Genomic DNA, 27,219 nt, shown 5'->3' with positions numbered 1-27,219 from the left:
CTACATTGTGTGGAATGTGGTCAGCCATCGCCACAGTGTAGTATATAAGAAACATTAAACTACAGGACACAACTCAACCCATACATCTCATTGCTCGTTTGCTAATAGATAATTGATCTAAGAATCTCATCCAGCTTCATAAATATGTCTGGGCAGCATGTTGCACACACCCCCATCACCCTTTGTGTAAAGTGGTTCCTCCTGTCTCGATTTGTTTCCTGAAAGCATTCAGGGTGTTGGCTTCAACAATGTAGCTGATCAGCTTGTGCCAGACTCCCACCACTCTTTGTGTAAAGAACTGGCTCCAGTCCTCAGTTGTAAAAGCACTTCTATGGGGTTCCAATTTGCCATTAAATCTGAAGAAGTCTGCTGGGTTGCCCCACCACTGGCTTAGGGGACCTGCCCCCCTCGTTACCCTTGCTTCAAGCCCACCCACTCTGGAGAAAAATAAAGCAACCAGCAACAGGATTAGAAAAAAAAACAGTCTTTATTACTGTGTATTATCTATATACAAGTTTGCAAACTATTCCTGAAAGACTTTTCCCAACCCAGTTGTAAAGTGTGGGGTGGCACTTTCTTGTCCAGGGGGCCAGTCTGCAGGTGTGGGGGGGGATTATGCATAGTGTCTGATTCTTGGGTCTGCTGGAGGCCTGGAACCAGAACCAGCAGCAGAACCAGGAATCACACATGCTAACTGCTCCCTCCAGCAGAGCAGTCTGCCTCACACCTCCAGAACCAATATTTCATTCTGGTTCGGATCAGACCTCTTAAACTGGTTTCCAGAAAACAGTCCAGCAGCCTGTTGGCCTCCAGAAAACAGGAGTCCCTGCTTCTGGGGGGGGCCCCGAGTATGGATTCTACAGGATTTTAGTCCTATTGGGCTTTTAATAACCTGCATCTCCTCAGACTGGCTGAACTGGAGTGGTTGAACAGCTACTCCCATGTCTGCAAGTGCTGCCCATTAACACCACAGCACCCCCCGCACTGCTGTGCTGAAGCTTTATTCAATTAAACATTAACTGGAATTGCTTAACCTCCTTCTAGAGCTCTTGGCGATGTAATCGTTGATGGAGACCTACATCACCAGCTCGGCTGCTTCCTTGAGCACGTTCCTGACAGAGTCATGCGCTAGAGCAGTGGCCTCGCAAGCCTGGTCCTGGATTCCTTGGATTTAATACTGAGAGTAATGTAAACTGTTAGCTCCCAGCTGTTAAACAGGTTGGATCTCTAACTGGTGTATTTTGTAGATGAAATAAATGGAAATTCGCCAATGAAGCAACTTCTTAGATGAATTAAGGCTTCAATTATGAAAGTAAGATGCAGTTGAATAAAAGCCAACAGGGGTGTAGGTCACCATGACAAGGATTGGGAACGACTACTTTAGATCCTAAAATAGGCTGGGAATTGAAACAGTTTTATGATCATCTGTAATCCCCACACACATCCAATTTAATCTGGATTTAGAGTGGAGTTACGTAGTTAAGAAGGCAGCAGAGCCCTAGGTCTTCAGAAGCATCACGATGATGATTCCAATAACTATAAAGCCTTGAAAGACCAAAACCAGTGTCCAGCCCCTGGCTTCCCCCATGCAGTCCAATAGAGAACCACACCCACACCAGCAGCACGATTTCAGGCATGTGAACGAATCGACCAACATGCTGTCCTCACCACCACTGAGGAACAGAACAAACTGACACAGTCCAAGATCTGAATAATCATAAGGAAACAGAGCCTTATAGAAAAATCAGAAGGTGCTTTGACTCCCGTTTCTCCCGAACAATTAACAGCAGATTCAGTAGTCGCTTGTAGTAACACCCAGTGTGTGTCAACATCTGCAACTGCTTAGCACCTCCCAGGAAGCTTGCTCAGAATTGTTTTCCACAGGACGGTTGTGGATATTGCCATCCCAGATTCCATTGCTTGCACTCCATATATAGTGTGGGGAGTGGGAAAATGTAGGGTTCCCCTACTACTCTTTCAATCTTAAACCTAAGCAAATGACCCCCATAAAATCTACAGAACTACCTCAAACAGCTGTGCTCAGCCTTTATGTGGCTTTGAACATTAGACCACAGCAGGGACACTGGATTTTAGTTCATATAGAGCTACGTTCTCACTGAAAGTAAGACCATGTTCATAAGTGGAAGGTGACAAACTAGAAGCATTTTCACTTCTAGTCCTGGGGGGTCAGTGTGTCTGCAGGGTGTCCAGTCCTGGTCCTGGGGGGGTCAGTGTGTCTGCAGGGTGTCCAGTCCTGGTCCTGGGGGGTCAGTGTGTCTGTGGGGTGTCCAGTCCTGGTCTTGGGGGGGTCAGTGCGGAAGGGCATTGAGATCACTTTACCTGAAGAGCTGGGAGAAACTCAACAGGTCAGTTCAGCCGACTTAGGTTAAGAGCCAAGCTCAGATGAAAACCTGAAAAGAACTCCAACCACTTCCAGGGGCCTGTGTGCCCACAGCGACAGGTTCTGAGATAAACAAACAGTAATAAATATCAACACAGCTCAGATCAAGCTTCTGCAGTGGTTTGCACGATTCGTTTTCTTTAAAAAAACCAAAGTATTCACACACAGATATATAAATACATGTTCAGTTCAATGCATTTCTACATCCCGCACTTTGCTGTGGCGTCGAGTACAGAAACCCTGGGTAAAGACCGGAACTGCTACATTCTTTTCAGTTCCTTCAGCACTGCACCACTCCGTGCGAGCCGAGAGAGGGCCAAGTCTATCCATAAAGCCATCCAACACCAAAGCGTGACATCAACGGAATTCCAAGGATCGGAACCCATTTCCCAGCTCCAGTCCCAGAGAGAAACCGAGCAGGCCTGGGGTTTGGATGGAGCCCCACCAGCACTTATCCCCTGATACTAAAATCTGCACTGGGAAGAGGCCTCCTTTGTCTTCCTCTCGAGATGAAAGCTGCTCTGGGTGTGGCTGGGAGTGCTGCAGATTTAAGAGCCTGGCAGGCAACGGGTCACAAAGAGGCTGGGGCTAACCTGGCTCCTTCTGCTGGGCCAGCAACTTGGGGCACAGCACTAGGAGGTTGCAGGTTCAATACCCATTATGTGTACCACTGGCTCAAATTGAGGACTTGGCAAAGGCTGATGAGATGCAGGTGCCAGTGCTGACAGCTCCTCTCCTTGCATCTCTACAGCCCTCTGCAAACCACCCCCATCTACAGTTCTAGTTCCTCTTTCAGTTCCTTTACAAGCGAATTCTGAATGTGTCTTGAAGGATCCCAGTGAAGTGAAGGTTGTGCTGGAGGTCATTTGCTCCCAAACACACAGAACTTCTGTGTGTGGAAGGTGTTTCCATTCTGGCGTAGGAGTAGGATCAAAATCCCAGACCGCTGCCTGAGCCCTAGGACTTGAGCTGGGAAGGTTTCTGGAGATCCGAGAAAGGAACATTTTTATCTTTCGGGAATGATAGGCTTGCTACAATGGCTGTGATTAAAATGGATATATACAAGGCTCCTTTCACTTTACTACCTGGAGCTGTATGGTGTCTAGTTACAAAAAACAACAGCAGGTATTAAATCTTACAAAGAAGGAAAAAAAATTACAAATCAGAGAGAGACGTTTTAAATTTCTGAGATTAACAGTACCTTCAAGTTTACCCCATAAAATCATTAAAAAAAATAAAATGTACAAAAATTACAGCAGATTTGCTTTGTTTTTCTAAAAAGAAAAACTAGTGTTTCAAAAAATAAAATTAAAAACAAAACAATCACATCATCATCATAAGAATTATCCACATCAACCTCCTTCCCCCAAAAAACATAATACTTTACAACTTATGTACAGTTTGCATATAGAGGAGGTATAGAGATGGTGACCAGAGGTGTCACTCACACCGCAGGGCAGTCAGGGAAAAGTGGGCGGAGTCAGATAACTGGGCAGCTAAAGGCAAGTGGGTGGGGTTTGCAATAACTGGGTGGGCTCGTCAGTAGTGTATTAACATATCACAGCGAGGTGGGCAGGTCAGGGACAGGTGGGCTGCAGGAGTGCTGTCAGAGACTTACGAGGGAGATCATCAGATGACACAGTTCTCAGAACACAACCCAACTGCAATTCTCCTGACCCCTCAGCATCCAGTTCGAACTCAACACTGGGAGGCAAACAGCCTGAAGCGGAACATATGCAGCTTTGCACCATAAAAGTGTTTCTTCTTGTTGAGAACTGAAAACCAAGCTTCCCCACAAGAGTTAGTCTTTCAACCTGTATCCATGTCGACAGTCTGCTGGATCACCAGTTTAATGACCTTTCTCAGTGTCAAAAAAATTGCAATGTTCAATGTGCGACTTGAGAGAAAAGTGAATAAAGTTAAATTAAGTGTCAATTAAGTAATAAGCAGGTCAGCTGGTACAAAATCCAGCAGAAGCATGGAGTTCCCTAGGAACACCGACTGAAAACCAAAGTGTCTGTCAAAACTGCACAGATCAGTTCCTCACTGAGGGATACAAAGGCTGGAAAAATGACACGCTTTAACTCAGGATGATTTCCCCCCTCTACACGAGTTCCAACTAAAGTGTCTCTTTTCCATCTCAATAGCACTGGGTGTTTATTTAATTTCACATTTTTAGAAGTTTGAAAAGGAAAACCCAAAAACTCAAGGCCAGACTTAAAAGGTCCCGTACCATTCAGTCGGCCGAAACAATCTGGCTCCTGTCAGAATGAGCAGGGGCAGCAATCAGATTCATCAATCATCAGTCTCCGATTCATAGTGGCAGACAGGTCTATAATCAAGCTGCAGAAATATAACCGGAAGTCTAGGACACTAAGAAAACGGATCATACAGGTCCTGCTCAATCCGAAAGGAACAAGCCCTGGAAATCTGACTCTCAAAGTTGACCCGCGTGTAGACTCACGAACTTTAAAGGTCTTACTGTCCCCTAGAAACAAAACTGAAACAATGAAATGATCATGCTTGGCCGGGATCCCCCACCGTTTCAGAGCCCTTCCGGACCCTCAGTTCAAACAGCTCGTCACCATGCAAACCTCTCGTCTTGACCACCGTGTTCCCAAGAAAGCAAAACTGCTACACTGCAGCAGCAATCTGCAGGCACCGTGGGGATTAACCTCCAGCACTGATGCACAGATCTGCAGAACTTCTGGCCCTTTACTTTAGTGATGCTGCACATTTTGGTGCATCTCTCAGGTCTGGCCTCTGGGGGGGCGCCACTCTGTGGTTTGGCTCAAGTGATCAGATGGGTGTGGGTGCCCAGCGATCACCCCACCACCACCCAAGAGAAACCAAACACTTGTTAAAGATGCACCTTAAAGTCAGATGAAACCCAGGACACAACTTCATTAGGTGCATGGTAGTGTAATGAGGGTTCGAGACTTAGGAACTACACAATACCCTGTCGAGTTGTGTCAGGTTCTTCAAGGTTGAGGCTAGAGGGACTGCACGTCAGAGGTATGGGCCAGGGGTGGCAGCAGGGGCTCTGAATCCCCCAGAACACCTCCCAGACAGGGGCGCACAACGGAGACCCCCCCCCTCAATGCTACACAAGCCTTAGCTACGTCTCTGCACAAACCGCGTGCCATTATAATACCCAGCGCGCCCATTCACTACCTGTAGTGTACATGCCGGCCTTCTGCATGAGCATCTGTGTCAGGCCCTGCAAAATGCGCCAAGGCCCAGGACTTTACCTGGCAGTAGCAGGGAGTTTGTGTATTTTGTGCTTGGCACTGTCTCGCGTGCGTCACCACTCTCGTTTCACTGTCATACGTGGAGGGCGGGTCTCCCCTGTGCCGCCTGCTCACAACCGACCGAACAGAACCATCAGAATTTTCTTGCAGCCAGATGGACACATTTCTACGGTGTGTGGGGAGAGGGGCTTGGCAGTACTGCCCAGCCTCGCAGGACCCAGAAAAACAAAATACAAAAATAATTCCTAAACAAGGAAATCAGTCAAAAACAAAACAAATCATTAAAAATAAATTAATATAAATTCACATCTTCTGAGTGCTCTCCCGCCTCGCTTGACAGCAGATCGGTTCTGGCTCCGTCCTTCTCCCAGCTCACCCGGAGCCCAGGAGGGACCAGGCGACTCGGAGAGGACAGGCAGGAATCAAGGGAATTTCGAAGAAGAGAGCTGTACAACGTCCCTGCCCAATCGACGGGAGGAAAAGGGGGCAGTGCAGAGGACTGTGGGACAGGGAGGGCGGTCGGCTCGCTCAGTAGTTTTGGCTGAAAGGGTGAGGTAGGCCTTGACGACTCCAGTCTGTGGTTTTGAAGTGGCAGGATTGGCGTTCGTGGCGCGGTGCCCCTCCCTCGCTCACCGGCTCAGATCTTGATGTCCTCCTGCACGCTGAGCTGCGACAGAGTCTTCTTGATGCGCAGCGCCGTCAGCCTGGCGGCCCCATTGGCGTACCAGCACTCCCTCATGATCCTGCCCATCACCCGCAGGGCCTGCAGACACACACAGGGGCAGGGCATCAGAGGGGCAAACCTGAAACTGCCCACACTGAGCAGGAGAGACAGAGAGGGGGGAGAGGCACACAGACTGGAGAGACAGAGAGGGAGGAGAGGCACACAGACGGGAGAGACAGAGAGGGAGGAGAGGCACACAGACGGGAGAGACAGAGAGGGAGGAGAGGCACACAGACGGGAGAGACAGAGAGGGGGGAGAGGCACACCGACACCAGACAGCCTCAGGACAGCACTGCTAGAGCACCACAACTCAGGCTCAACCACATCACAGCACAGATCAAACAGCAATATCTCACACACTGGGACACACACACACAAACACAACAAACTGGAATGCTACAGAACCCTAAACAGACGATACATGCTAGCCGAATATTTAACCAGGATAAGAAGCAGCAAAAAGAAACAGACCCTGACGAAGTACAGGCTCAGTGACCACAGCCTGGCCATAGAAACTGGGCAACACAGGCAGACCTGGCAGCCCAGAGAGGACAGGCTGTGCTCCCACTGCCAGCGGGGAGAAATAGAGACAGAGGTGCACTTCCTACTGCACTGTGACAGATACTCTGGGATTAGAGAAACATTCTTCCCAAATTTACACAGCTAAACCCAGAATTCCCACACCTGCCAGAATCACAACTGGTCCCAATCCTACTGGGAGACAGAGGAGGGAACTCAGTTGAACTGGCAACCCAGTAAGTGACCTTCTGTCACAGCCTGAGGAACAGTGAGTCTGTCTCTCAATAATACTCCATATGTCTATATGTAAATATTTTATGAGATGTCATTATTGTAAATGTCTGTAGATGTTCTATGTTCACTGTATTTGGCTTTGGCAACACTGATTGTACTCATCGGTCATGCCAATAAAGCACCCAGAATTGAATTGAGAGGAGAGCGTGAGGGGAGAGAGACACACAGACAGGGAGACAGAGACAGAGAGAGGAGAGGGAATGAGGCAGAGACAGGGAGATACAGAGAGAGGAGAGAGAGAATGAGGTAGAGAGGAGAGAGAATGAGGCAGAGAGAGGGGAGGCACAGGGAGGGGAGAGAGGCAGAAACCAGAGAGATCGGGGGACAGCTGTGTTCCAGGAAGAGGTAAAAACGCAGTGAGGCGTGAGAGTGTGTAAACTCAGCACTCGTACCTCGTAGCTCTGCCACCAGTTGGGCACATTGGGCCTCAGCTTCTGGTCACAGACCACCTTCCGCATCTCCTCGATGGAGGGGTCAGAGGGCACCAGGTCATAGTAGGGCAGCTGGTACTCCTCATGGATGCCTGGGAAGAGCAGTGACATCACAGGTCAGGGGTCAGCTGGCAGACGGCGGCTGGGCTCCCTGGCCACAGCGACACCCTATCCCAGCAAGCTTCAGCCCCATCGCTTACCGCCAGCATTGCAGCGGCGTGCGATCTCCCAGTACACCAGCCCCAGGGCGTAGATGTCCGCGCACTTGAAGGAGTCGAAGTGCTTCATGTTGATGGTCTCGTCCAGGACCTCGGGGGCCATGTACCTGTGGAAGACGAGCAGGGTGGCACAGGTCATCAAGCGGAGCGTGGTCAAAGAGTTCTTCCCGTCACAGAATTCCCGTCACCTGGCACAGAGAGACTATTTCATCTCCAGTGTGGAAGAGGCCCATTCCGAGGACATCCCTCTCGGCAAGAGAAGGTCCGGTCCTGGTTTTTAACAGGTAACTGTATCCACTACTGTTGTCAATGGCAACAGCCTCTGCCACCGTTGTCAAGAGCAACAGACTCAGCCACTGTAGTCAATGGCAACAGGTTCACTATACCCGCCGTTATTCTGGTTTCAGCACTGTTCTACAAGCCAGACTTCAGCTCATTTCAGAAAACGGAAAACATGTCACCCTTAGACCTTTGCTTTCCTTTTTTAACCACAGCCGCACTGCAGAACCCGGGCTTGTTTGAGAGGGACTGCGTCTCTTACCGCTTGGTGCCCACGCGCTGGTTGGGCGCGATGTCGATGGTGTCGGTCACAGACTCGTGCCGCACGGCCAGCCCCAGGTCGGCGATGGCGCAGGTGCCGTTCTTCTTCACCAGGATGTTCTTGGACTTGAGGTCGCGGTGGGCGATGCCAGGCTTGCCTGCGGGAGGGGGGCACAGTGTCGTAAGCAGTTTGGCACAGCCCCCTGCTATCCCAGAAACACCTTCCCCACAGTCTGTAGTACTGAACATGAGGCATTCACTGCTTGTCAAGGGCAGCTAACAAGGCATATAGCCATCGTCATGGCTGGTGTGGATTCTAACACTGTGAGTCCCGATCACGGACGTCCACACTCACGCCATGACAGCAAGGCCAGTGGGCAGACCAGCTCCAGCACCGCGCCAGAGTCGAGGGCACACCGAGGGGCGGGGGTGACCCGTCCTCAGCGGCACCGCTGATGCCCGGGAGCAGATTACCGAGGAGGAGGAGGCGGCGGCTTCCTCACCCCCGAGGAGAGAGGCTGCTCTGTCCAGAGAGGTGGGAACAGGTAGTAGCACACCAGGCCTAGACCCTACGTGTGCTGTTCCAGGGCACTGCAGGCTGGTGTTGGCGACCTCACGAGAGGCACGGCTGTTAAAAACAAACGCGCAGGATGCGTCTTCGAATATCTCTTGGCAGGCGTGCCTGCGGGAGGACACAGCTGGATGGCCAAACAGCCAGAGCCCCGCTGAGGTGCTACTGTGCTCCCTGCTGGAGGTGGACAGGCCGCCTGTGAGGGGTGCCCCCGAGGCGTTAGCAGGGCAGTGTAGACACAGTACTGGAAGAGACCCGTATGTGACTGCGGGTTTGTGACTACCAGGCGGAAACGTGTGCTCTCGTGTAATCGCTCACACGCGCGCCTCCGCTCACATTCTCGGGCGCGAACCGGTGTTCCCCCTGGGGTGCCGGGGCAGGTCGCCGACTCACCCTGCGTTCCCAGGATCTCCATGTGCAGGTGCGCCAGGCCGCTGGCGGCGGACAGCGCCAGCTTGATCATGCCCTCGATGGTGACAGAGTAGCGGTTCAGGTAGTCGAAGAGGGAGCCGTGCTCATGGTAATCCGACACCAGCCAGAGCTGGGTCCAGGTGCCATTGTCTGCGATGCACAGAGACGGAGAGAGTGATCTATGTAGGGCGTGGAGGTACTGTGTAAAGTCACGCAATACCTCCAAAAAAAGTTTCATCCATTTCTTTTGTAACCATTTTGTCCTCAATTTAGGGTCCTGGGATACACCCTGGACAGGACATCAGTCCATCACTGGACGCACACTCACACCAGGGCTAGTTTTCTCAGAAGCCAGTTAACCTGCCAGCATGTCTGTGGACTGTGGGAGGAAACACAAACATGAGGATAACACACAAACTCCACACAGACAGCACCTCAGGCTCCAGTGCTGCGAGGTGGCAATACTAACCACTGCACAACCGCGCCGCCATCGATCCAATCGATGCTGAATTACTCAGGTAATTACTCCAGTACCCTACTCATACACTGCTGCTGCAAGCAGCCGTCGTACCCTTGTTGTCGGCGGCGATGAAGCCCAGGATATTCTCGTGCCGCAGCATGATGGTCTGGTAGATCTCGGCCTCGCGGAACCAGGAGCGCTCCTCGCGGGACGAGAAGATCTTCACCGCCACGTCCCCGCCGCGCCACTTCCCGCGCCACACCTCGCCGAAGCGGCCCTTCCCGATGATCTCCTGCAGCACGATCGTGCGCGCCACCGTGCGCTGCACGAAGAGGGGCAGCCCTGGGGGGGGACAGGCGAGAGGGGTCGGGGTCAGAGGGCGGAGCGGAGTCGCTCCTGCTCGGCCCGCGCGCCCGCCAGCGTCCGGCCGCCTGCCTACCGGAGCCGGAGCCCGAGGTGGAGAGGTCGAAGATCAGGTCCTGCAGGGTCTTGTCCTTGGCCAGGTAGAGGTGGTCGCAGGAGGGGTCCTCCACGTCCAGCCGCTGCCGGTGGCTGTAGACGCGCTGGTGGTGCTGGAACAGGAAGACGCCCACGATCAGGACCAGGCACAGCAGGAACACCGGGCCGGCGATCACCGCGGCCAGCTCCACCGGGCCCCAGCCCGCCCCCGGGAAGCCCGGGCTCTCCTGACCTGCGGGGGGGGGAGAGAGAGAGAGAGGGCTGTCATCCTCTGGTGGCATTCAGACATATACTCCCGACTCTCGTTCAGAACGGACGTGGGCATGGAGACGCTTTCTGAAAGAGTACACCTCACCTTGAACTCACAGCAGCTCAGCACACCCACTGCCATGAGCTCGTGATAAACACCCAGGCAGGGAACAGGATAGACACACGACTGGGATCCTGAGATATGATGCTGGAATGAATAACCTCTTGCGAACCAGATAGTTTGAGTCACCAAAAAAGTGTCCATGAGCAGCTGTGTCTGCTTTTGAATTCTGGAAGCTGCTGGTGTGAGAGGCAACCCTGTCGGTGAGACTCTGTCTGGAGGGTGAAGGGAGCTGGCTCTGTGGATTCCAGCACTCATTAAGCTCAAATCTTAATCTGTTAACTCTTACTTTAATCTGTTCCCATCCTGGACCTCAAAGGGCCAGTTTCATGCCAGCTCCACTCTTAATGACTTTAATCAGCTCATTGTCTTAATTGTATAGGTTTTCTTCAGGTAACTCTGCTTTAGAGAGATCTGGGCAACCTGAAAACATGGGAGGCACTTCTTTACACAAAGGGCGGCAGGAGTGGGGAACAAGCCATCCAAGCATGTTGTTGTAGCAAATACCCTGGTGTCTTTCAGGAAATGCCTGGATGAGATCCTGGGATCAACCGACTCCGGATCCCCAAAGCAAGCTACAAGGGTCAAAAGCCCTCCTCTCATTTACATCTGCTCTAGTGTTCTCTAATGACAAACATAACTGGAGGCGCGCACAGACAGGTGCGATGTGCCACGGACTCCCGTTCACATGCCAGCGCTCCCAGAGCTGTACTGCGCAGGCCCTGCTCGGTGCTGGTTCGCTTGTTTCAGGTTTGACGCTCCTCGAGAACATGCACCACTTCTTCCCTAGGGACGGCGCAGTTCTCAGTTTAACAGCCTCAGGCAGCCCGGGCGGGGGGGTTTGAGAGGACGCACCGCGCTGCGCAGTCACGCACCAGGACGACACTGCCCGTCTCTGGCTCTTCCAGCACCTCCTGGGTGCTAAACACACCCAGCAAGTGGCTGGCTGGGTCCGTGTCCAACGTTCACACTGTAGACGACCGAAACCAAAAGCAGTAAGACGAAACGTCGTTTCCTTTCTTCTCTTTTCAGCCTGGAATAAACCTTTACTTGTTCCTTTGAAACCTCAGACAAGGCCAGCGACTGCATGACCATCTTAAAAACCAGCGTAGAAGGTGAAGCTGGTAAAGAAGACACTGAAATTTAAAGGCTTTTTTTTAAAAAAACAACCAGCAACCTTAAAATTCACTCATCGAAACAAATCGCCGATTGATAACTGGCTAAAACCTCAAATACGGAAAAGGAGCTGGAACAAAACTCCTGAGGCTTTGTCATCTATGGCGTCTGAACGGCTCAGTGACATCTCATCTGACGTGAGGGAGGTCAGTCCCCTGGCTGGGAGAGGCTGTGAACGCTGGACGGGACTCACCGGCGGGCACCGGCAGGTTGACGCTGTTGCAGAAGTCGGTGTAGCAGCAGTGCGTGTTGAGGAGCCCCTCGGCGCTCAGGCAGTAGAAGGGCTGTCCCGCCGGCACCAGCTTTTCCGCGCGGATGCAGGTGCGGACGAGGTGCTCCTGCCCTTTGATGTTGGAGATGGAGGCGATGCAGGCGCCATCCGTCTCGCACTGGAAATCGGTCTTCTCGCACTCCGTACAGTTGCACTTCAACCCTGAGAGGGGCAAGGAGAGAACAGGAGATGAGCACCAACCCGCGCGCAGTTCACAGAGATCGTGAATGCCCACTGGCCAAAATATTAGGACCTCCTGCGTTTCATAGAGCAGCCCTGCTCAGCAGGGGGCAGTGTGTGTGTGGGGTTCGGCTGGAGGAGCAGGAGACAGACTTTCAACCCCTGATCTCACTCCTGCTGGAAACCAGTGGAACCAGTGGACCTGTCCAGATCGGTCTCCACACACCATCACCCTCCTCACAACCCCAGCTGAAGGCTGTCCTGCTGCAGGAATGGGATGGGACTGGGCTGCAGAAACTTCAGATCCCTGTGGGACCTGGCAGAGGTTTCCAAGAAGTTGGCTGATGAATGTATTAGCTTAATACAGACATGCAAAGTAGTGCAACACTTTTCCTATTCTTGAGGGCCTTTCCTAGACTCACCTTCAATCAGGACTGGGCCACCCCTGGACACTCAGTCCTGTGCCACCCTGAGAGCCCCACCCCGTAGGTGGGGCTGTTCCCTCTGCCCCAGAATGTCCTAACCAGCGCCCCAGCACGGTGACTGGGGACGTGTGCTGCAGGAGGTCATGTCCACCCCATGAGACTGTGGTACCAGCTGTTTGATCTGGTACCACAGCACTGTCCGTTAGAGTATGGGTGTCCCACTCTGCTCCTGTACAGGCTGTACCCCCTACAGCTCCCCCTTCACCCCCTGGAGCAGCAGTGTCTCTCACCTGCCCTTCCTTGAGACGCAGCTGGGTCCCAGCCTATATGTGAAGCCCTTTGGGATTCTCTGGGATGAAAAACCCATATAACTGCAAGCAATTCTTCTTATAGGTCCGTGACCAAAGACACAAGCCACATGTAAACGTCACACTACTGCTGTTCTCTCCAGACAACAGCAGAGGGCGCTCTCACACTTGAACAGCTGATCAGCTGCAGTACAGCCTGGCCAGCAGAGAGGGAGACTGAGGGCCACTCGAGTTCGATGGAGCAGTGCTGCACAACATGTATTCCAACCTCAGAATCAGCACTTCTCACACGATAAGCGCTCCCTGACAGGACAGGCTGTAGAACCTGACTGACTGCCTCATCCCAGACAGCTGCCACCAGCCTGGGGGTTCAGGTCTGCTGCCGGAGGGTTGTACACGTCACTCCCACAGTGGGAAAAACTCAATAAGTGCTACACTGACACAACAGTCACTACAGGAGCACGATATACACTGGAGTGACGCATCAGGAACTACAGCGACAGAATAAACACTACGCAGACACAACAGATGACACAGTGACACAGTAGACACCACAGTGACAATAGTGACCACCTTCAGCCAGACAGTAACGCTTGCTCCTGCTTCTCCATCTCCCTTGTGAACCACATGCCTACCCTGCACGGGGGAGCAGTGCCAATAGACAGGGCACCCGGAGGTCACTGACCACATCAAGAATGGTCCTCACTGGACATTCGGCCTTAATGGATATGGAGGGGTTTCCCGCCCACAGCTCAGTCCACTCAGATCTCAGACGGTCACTACTGGGATGGGAGACCTCTGAGGAAAACCAGATAACTGCTGCCAGTGGTGCTCTTGGACCAGAAGATGAGAACCGCAGCCCCAGTGCAGCACGAGGGGACACTGCGCTGTAGGAGGCGCTGTCCTTCAGCTGAGATGCTAACCTGAGGTTCTGACTACTTGGTCATTAAAGGTCCAGCCCTGCCGTACAGATCTCTTTAAAGTGAATTCGCTCTTTATATTTTACACTGAACTAACCAAAGTCAGTAGATCTCTGTATTCTAGTATTAATGCAAAACAGTAGCAAAGACCCAAGTGAGCCTTTCCAATCCAACACACTCTCATGTACATGTATTTCTTCACCCGTCAGGAACATTTCTCAGTTTCCCCAAACTTGAACAGCTTCTTTTAAAAATACCTTAAAGTCCTCTCAAAAGGCCCTGGGAAGACAGAGCCACAACACCCCTGCACCCCAGCATCAGCTGCACCTGTTCTACGCACACAGGTCTAACGAGCACGCTCTCGAGCCGAGCGAGGGCTGGGGCGCACCGCTCAACCCCACAACGCGCTGATCTTGGCACAAATATCCACTGGCCGATCGGTCGTTCAGGCGGGGAGCTGCGTCAGCAGGCGTAGGCTGCAAAGGAAGAAGCGATAGGTTGATTCCAGGCTGAAAAGAGAAGAAAGGAAACGATGTTTCGGCTGTGGAGCCTTCTTCGGCTGTCTGCAGGTTTCGACTTCACAGCACCCGAGGGCCCGCTCTGCCTCCCCCCTGCTCCTGCCTCCTCCTCCTCTCTCCCGGCTTTCGTTCTCCTATGCTCTATAATCTCTGCTGACTTCCCCGTCTTTCTCACCCCCGAGGAAGGCTCCACAGCCGAAACGTTGCGTTTCCTTTCTTCTCTTCTCAGCCTGGAATAAACCCCTACTGCCTCTTTATCAATCAGTTGCCGTAGTGGCCTTTGTGCCCGATCGCCACACACCGCCCTTCGCAGACGTGTACTGTGGAAGACAATCCAACAGTAGCAACAGCAGTCGCTCTGCGGGGCACGGCAGCGGCGAGGACACCGTGAACCCCAGGCACCTGGGAAAGAAGGGGGTGGGATTTGCTGGCCGTCTCCCGGGTCTGGATCCGCGCGCGTGGGCCGGACGCGGCGAGTCTGCCGCACACCGAGGCCCGGGGGTATTTATAGCACCGCCGGTGTAATCGAGCCATTAGCTCGGACTCGAATTCTCCCAGGAGTCTGCGCTGCTTGCCGTCTGCCCTGGCAGCTCCACGCAGAAGCACTTAGCGAGGATTAGTGGAGCGGCGTCTGAACGCAGAATCCATCCTGGGGCCCCGCCTCACGTGTGGGGGACACGCACGCCGAGCCCCTCTCGAGTCGAGGGGAAAGGCACTCGGGTCCTGGGGTGGCCGCCTGGGAGGGAGCTCCCCTGTCGCCACCCTGAGACCCCAGATTTGGGGGCACCCCCGCTTGGGGACAGATTCTTCTGCTGCTTTTATGACACACACCCCCCATTCCCTTCATCCCTTTTGCACCCCTAGTGGAACAGGAGCCCCGGCGACGACCCAGCATGCGGCCATCCCTGTCATGTCAACCACCCTGACGGAGCTTCTCACTTGAAAACCTCCCCTGACAGACGGGCACACCAGGACACGGGAAGGGGCACAAAGCTGGAATCATTTCCAGCTCGCATTTCTAGGAGCTTATTGATCTGAGGATCTCATCCCACCCAGGTTTTTGGCTTCAACAACGGGGCTGGGCAGCTCGTTCCCGACCCCCACCTCCCTTTGTGTAAAGAAGCATCTCCTGTTCTACGTCTTGAGCGCCTTTTCCCCCAGGGGTCTCACTTGTGTCCTCGGCCGATTCAGAAGAAGTCTGCTGGATTGACTCCGTCAGTGACTTTGAGGGTTCTGGATGCTTGGAGCAGTCTCCTCTGTACAAGACTAAAGAGTTAAGTTTTTAGTCTTGAAGATCTTGGACGAGCAAGACATTCAATAGTGTATTTGCTGTTTTCTGGCTTGATTCCCGAGTATATGTTCTTACATATTTACGTATATTTATTTTTTCTAAAATCAGGCCTTACTGGCGCGTCATACGGCTTTAGCAACATCCACTGGTTTAAATTCTACACCTATAGCTCTAGACCCCAACACTCTGCTGGCCAGTTTTATTGCTCCCCTGTGTCTGTCAGACTGTCGGGGAATCTCGTCTGCAGCCCAGGATTGCTTTTCTCGTCTTTATCCAACCCAGCAGGCTCCCGCTCGCCTGGCAGGACTGGTTTTTGCGGAGGCTGAAATTCCTCCTCCGTCAAGGATCCGCAGGGAGAGAACAGCTGTCCGTGACCTCCGTCGCTCTCCCTCACCAAGGCTGCTGGAAGGACGATGGTGTGTGTGTGTGTGTGTGTGTGTGTGTGTGCACGGAGAGGAGACAGGGAGGCTTGAAAGACTTCCTGGAGTGAGCACAGGGGAGGGGAAAGAAAAAAACACAGGCTCCGGAGCTTTGTTGGAGCCTCTCCAAATCCAGGAAAACTAGGACCCTTATCCCCAAATATGTGAGTACGTCTGACGCCCCACCACCACCACCAAGTAAAACTCTGCGCTCTCAAGTCGCGTACAGCCCTATCATCCCCCGTTTCCCTTCCCCTGTGGAGCCTGTCTGCCTCTAGGGATTAGGAGCATGGATTCCGCCAGCGCCCCACCCAGCCCGCCGCGCCCCATGCGGACGCAGACACGCGCCGGCCAGACCGGAGCAGGGGGGTGTGCTAATCCAGGACGGGGGCGGGCTGGAGTGGACACGTTAAACCACCAGGAGCGGCTGGACTGCCACCTCTGAGAAGAACAGGACTTGTTCACTTGCTCAGGCACGTGGGAGGGCTCTCGACCTACACCCTAATCATCCAGGCGAGACCCGGAGACAGTGCTGTGGATCCTGGGGTGTCTGGGGTGCCACTGTGGTGCCTGACACCCCGACACCAAGCAGCTGCAGCACAGGGACTGGGAGTTCTGTCTGCCTGCTATCAACAGCTGTAGGGTCTGACTGTCTATTGATTTCTACCAGTCTCGGCATTCATCAGTTTATTTGGTAAACTCTCCAACACATCCAGTCTACATCAATCGCACCTCACATCTCACTGAATTCCTCCATGTGTGGAGCGATCTTTCAATATCGATCAATAGCAATCAGCGTACAGAGGGAGATCCGGGGCCCCTGGGGCCCTCCAGCGTACAGAGGGAGCTCCGGGGCCCCTGGGGCCCTCCGGCGTACAGAGTCCGAGAATCCCAGGAGGGAGGTACGAGAGGATCTTGTCGATTAGAGATCACAAGGGCTTCTTCCACTGTCATCAGGTTATCGCCCAGGAGTAGAGGTGTATGCACACATGGGTAAGGCCTTCATTAAGGCTCTGGAGGGAGTCTAGACTAGGCCACTGTTTGTCAGTTTTTACAATTAACAGGCACACTCCCATAAACAAGACCATCCTGCGTCACTCCACCCCTCCTCCCACACACGCACACACGTCACTGGCCTGCTCACGTTCTTGCACCATCACACACCAGACCTACTCCACTCTCTGCAAGCGCGCAGTCCAGGAGCCGATGACAGTGAAACACTCGGCTCTTGCTCAGCTGCTCTCGGTTTCAGTGATTGTGTCCGTCGGCCCAGAGACACTGACCTCCCACCACACAGCAGGGCTCCCTGTGAACAGCTTTCCATCTCGGGCGCAAACGCCAGACACGGCTACTCCACTACGCCGAAATACATAAACCAGATCCACTCCTCCTTCACACAAGAGCCGCTGAGCTACAGAGCTTCTTGCTGACATTTTGAACCAGTCTGAACTGACCGGAAGGCTCAATGACGTGGAGACGCACCTTTTATTTTTCCAAACCTTCCCAATTTGTAATTGCAAAATCGGTCGACCAAAAAGTTCCCACTCCTGCTACAGCCCCTGGTGATTCAGAGTCACTTCTGAAATGGTGAACACGAGGCTGGTGAACACATATGCTCTATCGATGTGATAAGATCACCATAATCATCACTTAAAAGTGCCGGATGGCAGCCACGCCTGTGCGTGTTTTGTATTTTTTTTCCAATTTTCTTTAACATCCAAATCCAGGATTCCAGAAACACCAAATATATGAATATGGAGTAAAACAGGAATAAAGCATGAAGGTGACGTGAAGGCGATCTGGGATTGGACAGCAGCTGAGCGGTGCGCTGTGGTGGGATAGTGGTCAAGCCGTGCACTGGGATTGGCGAACAGCTGAGCCGTGCACTATAATTGGCTAGTAGCTAGGAGCCGTGCAGAGCTGGAAATGAGCTGTGATTGGCTAGTGGCCGAGCAGTGCACTGTGATTGGCTAGCTTTAAGTAAATTGCGATTGGCTAGTGGCCGTGAAGAGCGCTTTGAGCGGCTGAGGTGCAGACAGAGGCAGAACAGAGCTGAAAGCGAGTTGAGATTGGCTACCGGCTGGGAGGCAAAGGACTGCTGCACGATCCTAGATCCAGACTTGATCCCCACAGTGGAGCTCAGCCAGTCAAGCGATGTAATTGCACACATTGTGGGCGGAACCGCCTGACAGCAGCTCAAGTGATCCCCGCAGGAGGGCGCAGGGTGCCTAGGCCAAGCAAAGCGCGCCTGGCCCGGAGGAGAGAGCTGTCCGAGACTGTTAAAGACACCACTGTCTGAGGCTCACAGTCGAGCTCTGTTCTGTGAACACTCCGATCCCGTCTTGAAGGCTGCCTGTTAAAACACGGGCCTTTCCTAAACCCCCGGGCATTCCTGGAACTGCCTGGATCAATTAGCCGCCAATTATCTTTTTTTTTTTTATGACCCGTTTATTCCTGCCTTCCCACACTCTCCCACGTGACTCATATCCGGAGGCATGCTGGAGCGCAGCCCTTGCACAGGCCTGCTGTGAAAATGCACACAAGCCCTCAAGACCGAACCCAGGATAACCCTCTGCTAGTGTTGGAAAAGGACAGCATGGTGGTCAGCATTGCAAAAGCATTGCAGCGCTGCGGCCCTGGGTTCGATTCCTAGGAATCTAGACGGCAGTGGGATCTGCGTGGAGTTTGCATGTTCTCCCTGGGTTTCCTCCAGGTGCCCCGGTTTCCTCCCACAGTCTGGGGGTGCAACTGGACGACTAGCCTGCTACAGTGAACCCCGTTATTATGGGTTCGAAAGCATGTCGGGAACAGCCATCCTACGCCACTGGAGAATCTGGAGCAGAGCCCATCCTGCTTCATAAAACGCCTGGGTCAGCTCTGCTACAGCTAGATCCTGCCTGCTGTAGTCTTCTACAGCTTTAGGGTTTTGTCCATCATACACAGAAAAAGAGCAAAGAAACACATCGAGACTGCTCAGAAGCACAGCAGAGGAACTGGGGGGTTGCTGAGCTGTTGCCTTGAAATTCCTGGGTGCTAAACGTGCTTATGCACTTGAAAACCTTCTGTGCCGAGTTTGCATTCACCTGGGCTTCCTTTGAACACTCTGGTTTCCTCCGACGAGCTGGAGGATTGAGGAGCTGCACTCTGTACCCCAATCTAAGGCAGATCTCCTGCCAACCTTGGTAAGGCCCAGGGGAGGCAGAAGGACTCGCTTGCGACACAGCGAGGGGACTGGAAACTGTCAATCCCAGGAAAAACAAAGGAGCAGAGCAAACACAGAAGTGGGAAACGCTCCTGAGCGCAGGCCAGCGCGTGCCTACTGGCACAAGGACTGCAAGCGACAGAGACTACAGGCTTGGGCCACCCCTGGGGTGCAGCTCCCCCTCCCCCTACGGCCCAGGCTCGGCACCCAGCACCACCGCACAGACAGAGCAGACTTCCACCCCAGCCAGGTCTGGAGGGAGTGAAGCAGCACTAACGGGCTCCGGGCTGGAACGAGAGCCAAGCGGCAGAGCTTTCCTGCTTTCATAATGTCTGCTATTAATGCGTGTAATTACCCCGAGCAGAGGAAGAATGGAGAGAGAGAAGACAGTGCATTAACACTCCCAGCCAGAAAAAGCACAGTGGGGCCATTGTTCTGCGCAGGAGAGACAGGTCTGTACAGGGACCGGGGAGGAGGGAGAGGCTCCCAGCACACGCCTGCGCCCAGGCCAGCGCCCTCTTCGCTTCACGGCATCCGACCACCCAGACGGGACTCCTGGAACACCTGGAGCGGACCAGACTGCTCTGCAATGGGAGACCTCAGGTTTCTGCTCCCCCCCCAGCCCCCACCCAGAATCCTCAACCATCTGACAAATGCAGATCTGAGGAAGGAGAGGGTTACATTTTTCCACACAGCACTGCGCCTGCAGCGTGCCGTGGCAGGGAAAATACCTTTCAAATTAGAAAGGAAATCGAGAAGACTCGGGCCTGGAATGCACCCTGTCTTAAACCACTTCAGAGTGGAAAGGGCTTTTTCTTTAATCGCTGTTGCAGCCTGGGAGGCCCCTGTGTAGCTGTGTGGCTGCAGGTCTTGGGGTGCCAAAGCCTGTAGCGTGCCGCGCTCCCAGAGAGGTGCTGGGTCTTCTGGCTCACAGCTACGGTACGGGGGTGGCGAACCTCAGGAATAAGCTGGTTTTTTCAGGTTTACAACTGCCAACAATTATTGATACCCATCCGTGCTGGAACTGCATGTTTTCACATGTAACACCTCAGTCAAGGCCCATGTGAGGTCACAGGGGCATGACGAGGAAGTGCAGACAGACCCCTCTGCCCCGCCCACCTCTGCGTCACATGGCACAAGCAGCACCGCCCCCTACTGGAGGATCAGCGTGCTGATTGGAGGAGAGGCACACCCTCATCAAGAATACTGCGTGTCTGCAGGCGTCCAGGAGCAGAGGACACTCTGTCTCCAAGAGCCAAAACAGTCCTGGCTGACCAGTCTCATCCCTGGCCCTGGGGTGCCACCTCATGGACGATGGGCCCAGTCGGCAAGAGTGATGTAACCTAGGGTCGAACCCGTGATCACCGAGCTCATCCTCTGTGAGCCCTACTGGCCGAGGCTCTCAGGAGAACAGACGAACCTGATCCCTCTGTTGTGAATTATCAAGAGCCCTGTTCACATCAGCAGCTCTGATCAACAGCCTGAAAGCCCAGAAACACCTGAGAGGAAGACACCCTGAAGCGATGTCACAGCACCGCTGCAGGCGTGACAAAAGACATCAGCATCCAAGGCAAGAGCCACTACAAGAGCAGGTTAAAATAAGGGACAGAGATCTCAGACTGGTCTCTTTCCTTCCTGCAGAGTGCTCCCTTCAGCTGGAGGGGCCATTTCTACAGCAGACCATTCCCTGGAACAGCCCGAGTGAGGAACTCTGCTCAAGGCCATGACAACTGTGCCACACAACCTGGGATCTGAACCCGTAGCCCCACCAGCTCCAAGCTCTAGCAGAGCCGCCCCTGCTACAGAACAGACATTGAGGAGAAAACACCAAAAACCCCAGTGCTACCTAGATCCCCGTTTCCCACCCATGATAACAGGCACAAAAGATTGACAGGTTTGAATGCCGAAGCAGGGAGAATAACAGCGCATCCATGTTTTAACATGCCTGTCACTTGTCAGGAAAACCTGTGATCACCCTTCTACATTACTGGGGCCCTAGGCACACAACTCCTCTCCAGAAAAAAAGCCCACCACCCCCCATGTTGGTGTGGAATGATCCTTGTGCTCTTAAACCTGTCCTCAGCTTGCCCTGTTTAACACCATTTCACCTTAGGAAAGGAGGGTGAGTTACTGTACAAACTTCCAGTGTGCTCCAAAGAGAGGGCTGTAAAAAAAAGGAACAAGGTCCAGCGACTGATTAAGCAAGAGAAGGGATAAACACTCCGTTATGAAAACCTTAAAATTAACCTTCAATGTTGGTGCAGTAGTAGAGTCTCCGCACAGTGTCCTACCCCCCCCATTCCACAACAGAATGGAACTGTCCTTCTGTGTCTGGCCCAAGGTATGCCCAGGTCAGCACCACCTTATCTTGAGGAGGGGGGTCGGGGAGAGGGAGCATGCCAACAGACTTCTCTTGCACCCTTTTCACTACAAACCGTCCATTCACTTTCCAACCACTTCGAATACAGGGTTGCAGGGGAACCGGAGCTTACCCCAGCAAGCAACGGAGGGGACGCCAGTCCATCACAGGGCACACACAGACACAACGACACACTCGCACCAGGGCCGATTTGCACAGAAGCCAATTGACTTACCAGCATGTTTTGGACTGTGGGAGGAAACCCATTCTAACCCAGGAAGAGCATGCAGGCTCCACACAGACAGCACCCCAGGTCTGGACTTGAAACCAGGGCCCCAGCGCTGTGAGCCACCCACGCTTTACTACAAACCGATTAAAGGAAAATAAGAGCTCAGTTCAGCGATAACAGCTCAGAGTGAGCCTCATTAATCCTCCTCAGAATTCTTTTCAGAAGGCGAGGGAAAGGACTTTGTTCTGGCAGACCGGAACAATCTCGCCGCGCCGGTTCACGCCGTAAGCGGATTGCACTCCCAGCAGTGGGAAAGGGGGATTTTCCCGAGCCGGGAGGACGCAGACGGAGCGTTCCTACAATCTGGGGTTTCTTATCTGTCTCTCGTGGGAAGGGCCGCAGCCGCGAGCCGGAGGAGGGCCGCTTGCACGGAAGAGCAGAGATCTGGGAGAGAGGGACACCACAGAGCCCGTGGCACCCCCCTCCGAGCCGAAGGAGCAGTCGAGGAGAGAGAGCCCCGCACCCTGACCCTCACGGCTTCCCAGGATCTGAGGACGGCTTTGGAACCAGAGGGTCAGCATCCGAGATCAGAAGCGGATTAAAATCTGGAAGAGGCCGATTTTGGGGGAGGGGGGTTGTGCATCACTGGGGCACGTGGGTTCAGCACTGGGAACGAGGGGCCGAGCGATCCCAGAATGCACCCGCAAAGCCCTGCAGAGTTTCCTGTACAGTCCCTTTAGAAAAAACATCTAGCACAGATGGGCTGAAGGGCTTGTTTTTATTAATATTAATATTAATAATGGGCAGCATGGCGGCACAGAGGTTAGCACTGCTGCCTCGCAGTGCTGGGGCCCTGGGATCAATTTTTGGGGCTCCGGTTTCCTCCCACAGGCCAAAGACATGCTAGAAGGTTAAATGGCTTCTGGGAAAAGTGACCCTGGTGTGAGTGTGTCTGCACATGGGCCCTGTCCTGTCCAGGGTGTACCCTGCCTTATTTCTGGGATGGGCTCAAGATCCCCTGCAATCCTGAATTGGATGGAGCAGGTAGAAAATGGAGGGACACATAGTATGATAAATAATAATGCATATTATGATATAATGCATAACAGTAAAGCTTTATTTGCAAGCTCTTTTAAAGGCACTGTACAGAAGGACTCACTTTCTTTTCTTCAAGCTCCCCAATGACTTAAGGCGTTGAAACAGTTGTGTTTTGGACCCGTTAAGCCACTAATTGACGCAATTAAACAATTAAGACCTCAGGCACAGCACTTCTGTTAAGGGTTACAGTCGAACAGTCTGCAAAACAGAGTGGAGCACAATTCCCAATGACCCTGGAGTTCTGCCAGACAGAGAGGAAAAGGCTTCGAGACTCAGGCTAGGACAACCTTCCTTCACATCAAATCCCCAACAGATGAGCCGCCCTGAACTTTGACCTCTGTTCGACCCTCCTGCTGACCCCTGCTCCAAGCAGCTTGTGCCTGCCCCTTCCCCACAGCACCACACCGCCGCTCTGCAGCCCATCCGAGCGGGGCCAGACGGAGATTACCGATCACCCTTCCTTCAGGCAGCTGGCAGCCATTCAGCACTAGGTAACAAGCGTGGAGCAGTGGATCCAGCCCTGCTGGGGCCTGCGGCCACTGGTCAGACTGAGGTGGACTGCAACGCTGTGCAATGGGAGCGTGGGCCCCTTTCCCTGTACACCAGTGACAACACCCAGCCTGTGAAACGGAGGAGTCACGAGCTCCTCTCAGCCCAGCACCACATTGTGCGTCACATTGGAGAACCTGATGAAGACGGTCGCCAGCGAGCCCCCGCGTCTCCCCCTCTCGACTGTCCAGTAGCCACACTCACCCCAACCCCAGCCTGTATCTAACCAAGAGCGAATGGCTCTCGCCTCCAGACCAGACGGCTGCACACTGCAAACCCCTAATGGACAGTGACCCCCTGCCCCCCCCCAACCCCCAGCAGGCCTGAGGGGCGTTTCAATCATCGGGGAAGTCACACTCACAACAGCACCTGCAAGGAAAAGAGCTGTTGCTCTGTGCCACAACTCCAGGCCTAAAACAGAGCATGCCCAAACACAGAAGCACCTCCATCTTGTCTAGTTAGTTTTTCTGCCTAGTGCAGGGCCTGACACAGATGCAGGAGACTGACGCCAACACCACAATATAGGAGCACAAATGATATGGGGACGACAGCTGCGTAATTCCTTTTTTTGGCAGGAGTGGAGGGGAATGTGTTGTGCAATCGTTCTAATCCCCTATGACTGATCTCTGCTCAGAGATATTTCAGAGGCCTTACTGACTATCTCACCTTTCCACTGTCTTGATGAGAAGGTCTCTGCTCACCAATTCCAAGATAAAAATCAGCTGACGTTCTGAGGCAGAAATGTCATTTCCTACAGTTTTTTTAAATGTTGATAATCCAGTGGTAATCCTTGGTAACTAAGAAGCTGCTACTATGTGGTTAATGAGTCACTTATGCCAAAGTTAAAAACATTTAAAATATCCCCCGCCCTCACAGAGTATGCGTTCTCTTTGTATAATTTAGTCTTGAACAACCTTCAGAACCGTGACATCTTCACCACCACGGCCCCCCAACAGTGGACACTTTCCTGCAGGTCCCACAGCCCCCCGACAGTGGACACTTTCCTGCAGGTCCCACAGCCCCCTGACAGTGGACACTTTCCTGCAGGTCCCACAGCCCCCCGACAGTGGACACTTTCCTGCAGGTCCCACAGCCCCCCGACAGTGGACACTTTCCTGCAGGTCCCACAGCCCCCCGACAGTGGGCACTTTCCTGCAGGTCCCACAGCCCCCCGACAGTGGGCACTTTCCTGCAGGTCCCACAGCCCCCTGACAGTGGACACTTTCCTGCAGGTCCCACAGCCTCCAGTACGGCCCCCGATCGCAGACACTTTCCTGCAGGTCCCACAGCCCCCCGACAGTGGACACTTTCCTGCAGGTCCCACAGCCCCGGCTGCAGACACAGGGGGTTCTGAAATGGATCAATCCAGATCACACTGCCAGCTATAGCCAGGCCTTCTGCATTACCCTTGCAATGCTGAGCTTCCCGCTGGTTTCCCTGCCTGCTGGCTGTTCCTCTCCTGTTCCCGCTAAAGAGGCCGGTCCTCGTGCCTGTGGAAACCTGGGAACGCCACACGCAGGACAAAGGGAGATCTGTCTGGAGGGTGGATAAAGGGAGCCCCCTCATTGCTAGTCCTTTCATGAACCCTGACCCCCCCTTCTCAGTTGCGCCGCGACACCGGATCCCACAACGCAGCCAGCCGCCCCCGCTCTCCCGAGCGGCCAGACAGCATTCTTCTGGGAAGCAGGAGCACAGAGACTCTGCTCTCTCGGTCCCCTGCTGCGATTTTACGAAGACGGACGACAGAACACGACACGTACCGAACACGTTCAGATGTGTGGACGCACTCACACGATCCAGTCTCGGCATCCCACACCGCCTGCTAGTACTGACTGACCACGGTGTGACTAGGGCACGGAAAGACACCCGTGTGGACCCGCGATTTTATGAACGGCTCCCATTACTGTAACTCTTCCAGACATCAACACAAAGTATCATGACAGCAACACTAGCCCGCCCGACTTCGTAGCCATAACCAGAGTGTAGGGAGACTCGGGGAAACCGTGGTTCAGGACGAGCTGGCTGGACATTTCCGCTGTTCAACAGCAGCCGGGCTCGGAGCCGGGCGAGCGCGCCGCCGCAGCACGTAACGTGTCCCGGATTGAGCTCCGAGCAGCGCGAGGCTGAGGAGAGCAGGTGAGGTGCGCGACCCTGGAGACTGGGGGGGGGGGTTGGGCAGTGAACCACAAGGCTTTGCGCTCCGCGTGCCGGGTTCGGCCTTGACCCGAGGAGCGGACAGAATCAGACCCGCCACTGTTCTGGAGCAACACACCCGGCCCGAATACAGACCAGTCCAGCCGTGACCGCAACAGGGGCACACACCAGCCGCCTCAGTCGAGCTGATACACCTCAGGCACGGGCACGTAGAAGAACCTGGGCTGTTTTTGAACACTACACACACCTTTTCCAAGATTTAACAGCCATACCGGGGACGGGAGGGGGGTTCAACTCTTCACCGGTGTTTAAATTCAAACCACTCCCAGGGTCTGGGGGACAGAGCTCCCCTGGTTTCGATGCCATGCTTACGTCGCCGGGACATTTAAAAATACTACACGTCATTGTTAATATGGACGCACCCCCCCACACACACCACCTCCGAGCATAAACCCGCTTCGGGAAATTCAATTTCCACACGAAAATTAAACGCCATTTGGGGTCGGCAAGGTACATACGGGTCCACCGCCATCCCAACACACCGAACCCCGATTTCTGAGCTCCGGCGTGGGGCTTCGGTTTAATACCCACCGACCACCGAAAAACTAAATGGACTGACGGGTACAAAATATTAAATTATCCCCAGGACGAGTTCACGGCTCGCTTGCCATTAAACGCGTGTGGATCTTAGAAACATCCACTGACTCTGAACAGGCGCGACGCTGCCGTCTGCTCGGCTACCCAGTCCCTGCGCCATATTGAGCTGTGCTAGGAAATGCAATTTAAAATCCGAGCCCCAGCCAGGTTCGGGGGAATAAATAAGCCTGGACATATGAAGACACACAACTCCCCCCCACCACCGCAAACCGACATCTTACCGTCGCAGGTCGCCAGTAACCCAGCCACAGACAACAGAGCCAGGGCAGTCCGCTTCTTCGCCATATTTACAGTATTCCCATCGCTTCGCATCGATACACAAAAACGTGTGATATTGACAATGTAGCCAGACCTCAAACACAACAAGCACGGCGCTCGCACACACCGCCAGCCAGCCGCACGGTTAAAGGGCGGTGCGCCTTAAAGGGGAGGAGCCGCACTCAGTCCTTTTGTTTTGGAAAGACGATGGTTACTTTTTAGGCGACATAAAAGGAAAAGCTGTGGGGGTTGGTGCGTAGATAGGTAGGTTTTAGGGAATGTTACGACGTGACGGGGTATTTCCAAAGCCGAGGTTATTAATTAAGGATCAGGTAACCATCTAGATGTGCTCCAAATGAACAGACAAGCTCGCCTCGCTGTGCGTCTGCATGTTTAGAAGAATGAGGTCTCGACTTTAGTTAAGTGAGAGTGATTTCAATAGGAATATGGGGTTGGACTGGAATAATAAAAAGCTTCTTTTTCATCAAACAAGTCCCGGGCACTTCACGTGAAGCCACAAGAACATATATTCAGCAGCGCAGTATACGCACAGTTT

At 53.4% G+C, this 27,219-nt stretch overlaps 1 protein-coding gene across 1 annotated transcript; it reads right to left on the bottom strand.

Moving 5' to 3' along the window:
- Nucleotides 1–468: 468 nt before the first annotated feature.
- Nucleotides 469–26,831, bottom strand: acvr1ba (activin A receptor type 1Ba). Its single transcript, XM_015344460.2, has 9 exons — nucleotides 26,627–26,831; nucleotides 12,019–12,258; nucleotides 10,260–10,511; nucleotides 9,932–10,162; nucleotides 9,343–9,510; nucleotides 8,380–8,536; nucleotides 7,821–7,945; nucleotides 7,582–7,712; nucleotides 469–6,415 (listed from the first exon to the last, which is right to left on the bottom strand). The coding sequence occupies exons 1-9, from the start codon at nucleotides 26,715–26,717 to the stop codon at nucleotides 6,290–6,292; spliced, it is 1,521 nt and encodes a 506-aa protein (XP_015199946.1). The 5' UTR covers nucleotides 26,718–26,831; the 3' UTR covers nucleotides 469–6,289.
- Nucleotides 26,832–27,219: the final 388 nt, after the last annotated feature.

The sequence above is a fragment of the Lepisosteus oculatus genome, chromosome 1, assembly GCF_040954835.1.
Source record: "Lepisosteus oculatus isolate fLepOcu1 chromosome 1, fLepOcu1.hap2, whole genome shotgun sequence".
NCBI lineage: Eukaryota > Metazoa > Chordata > Actinopteri > Semionotiformes > Lepisosteidae > Lepisosteus > Lepisosteus oculatus.
The sequence above is the reverse complement of the archived record's forward strand: the minus strand, read 5'-3'. Positions and strand labels throughout refer to the sequence as shown.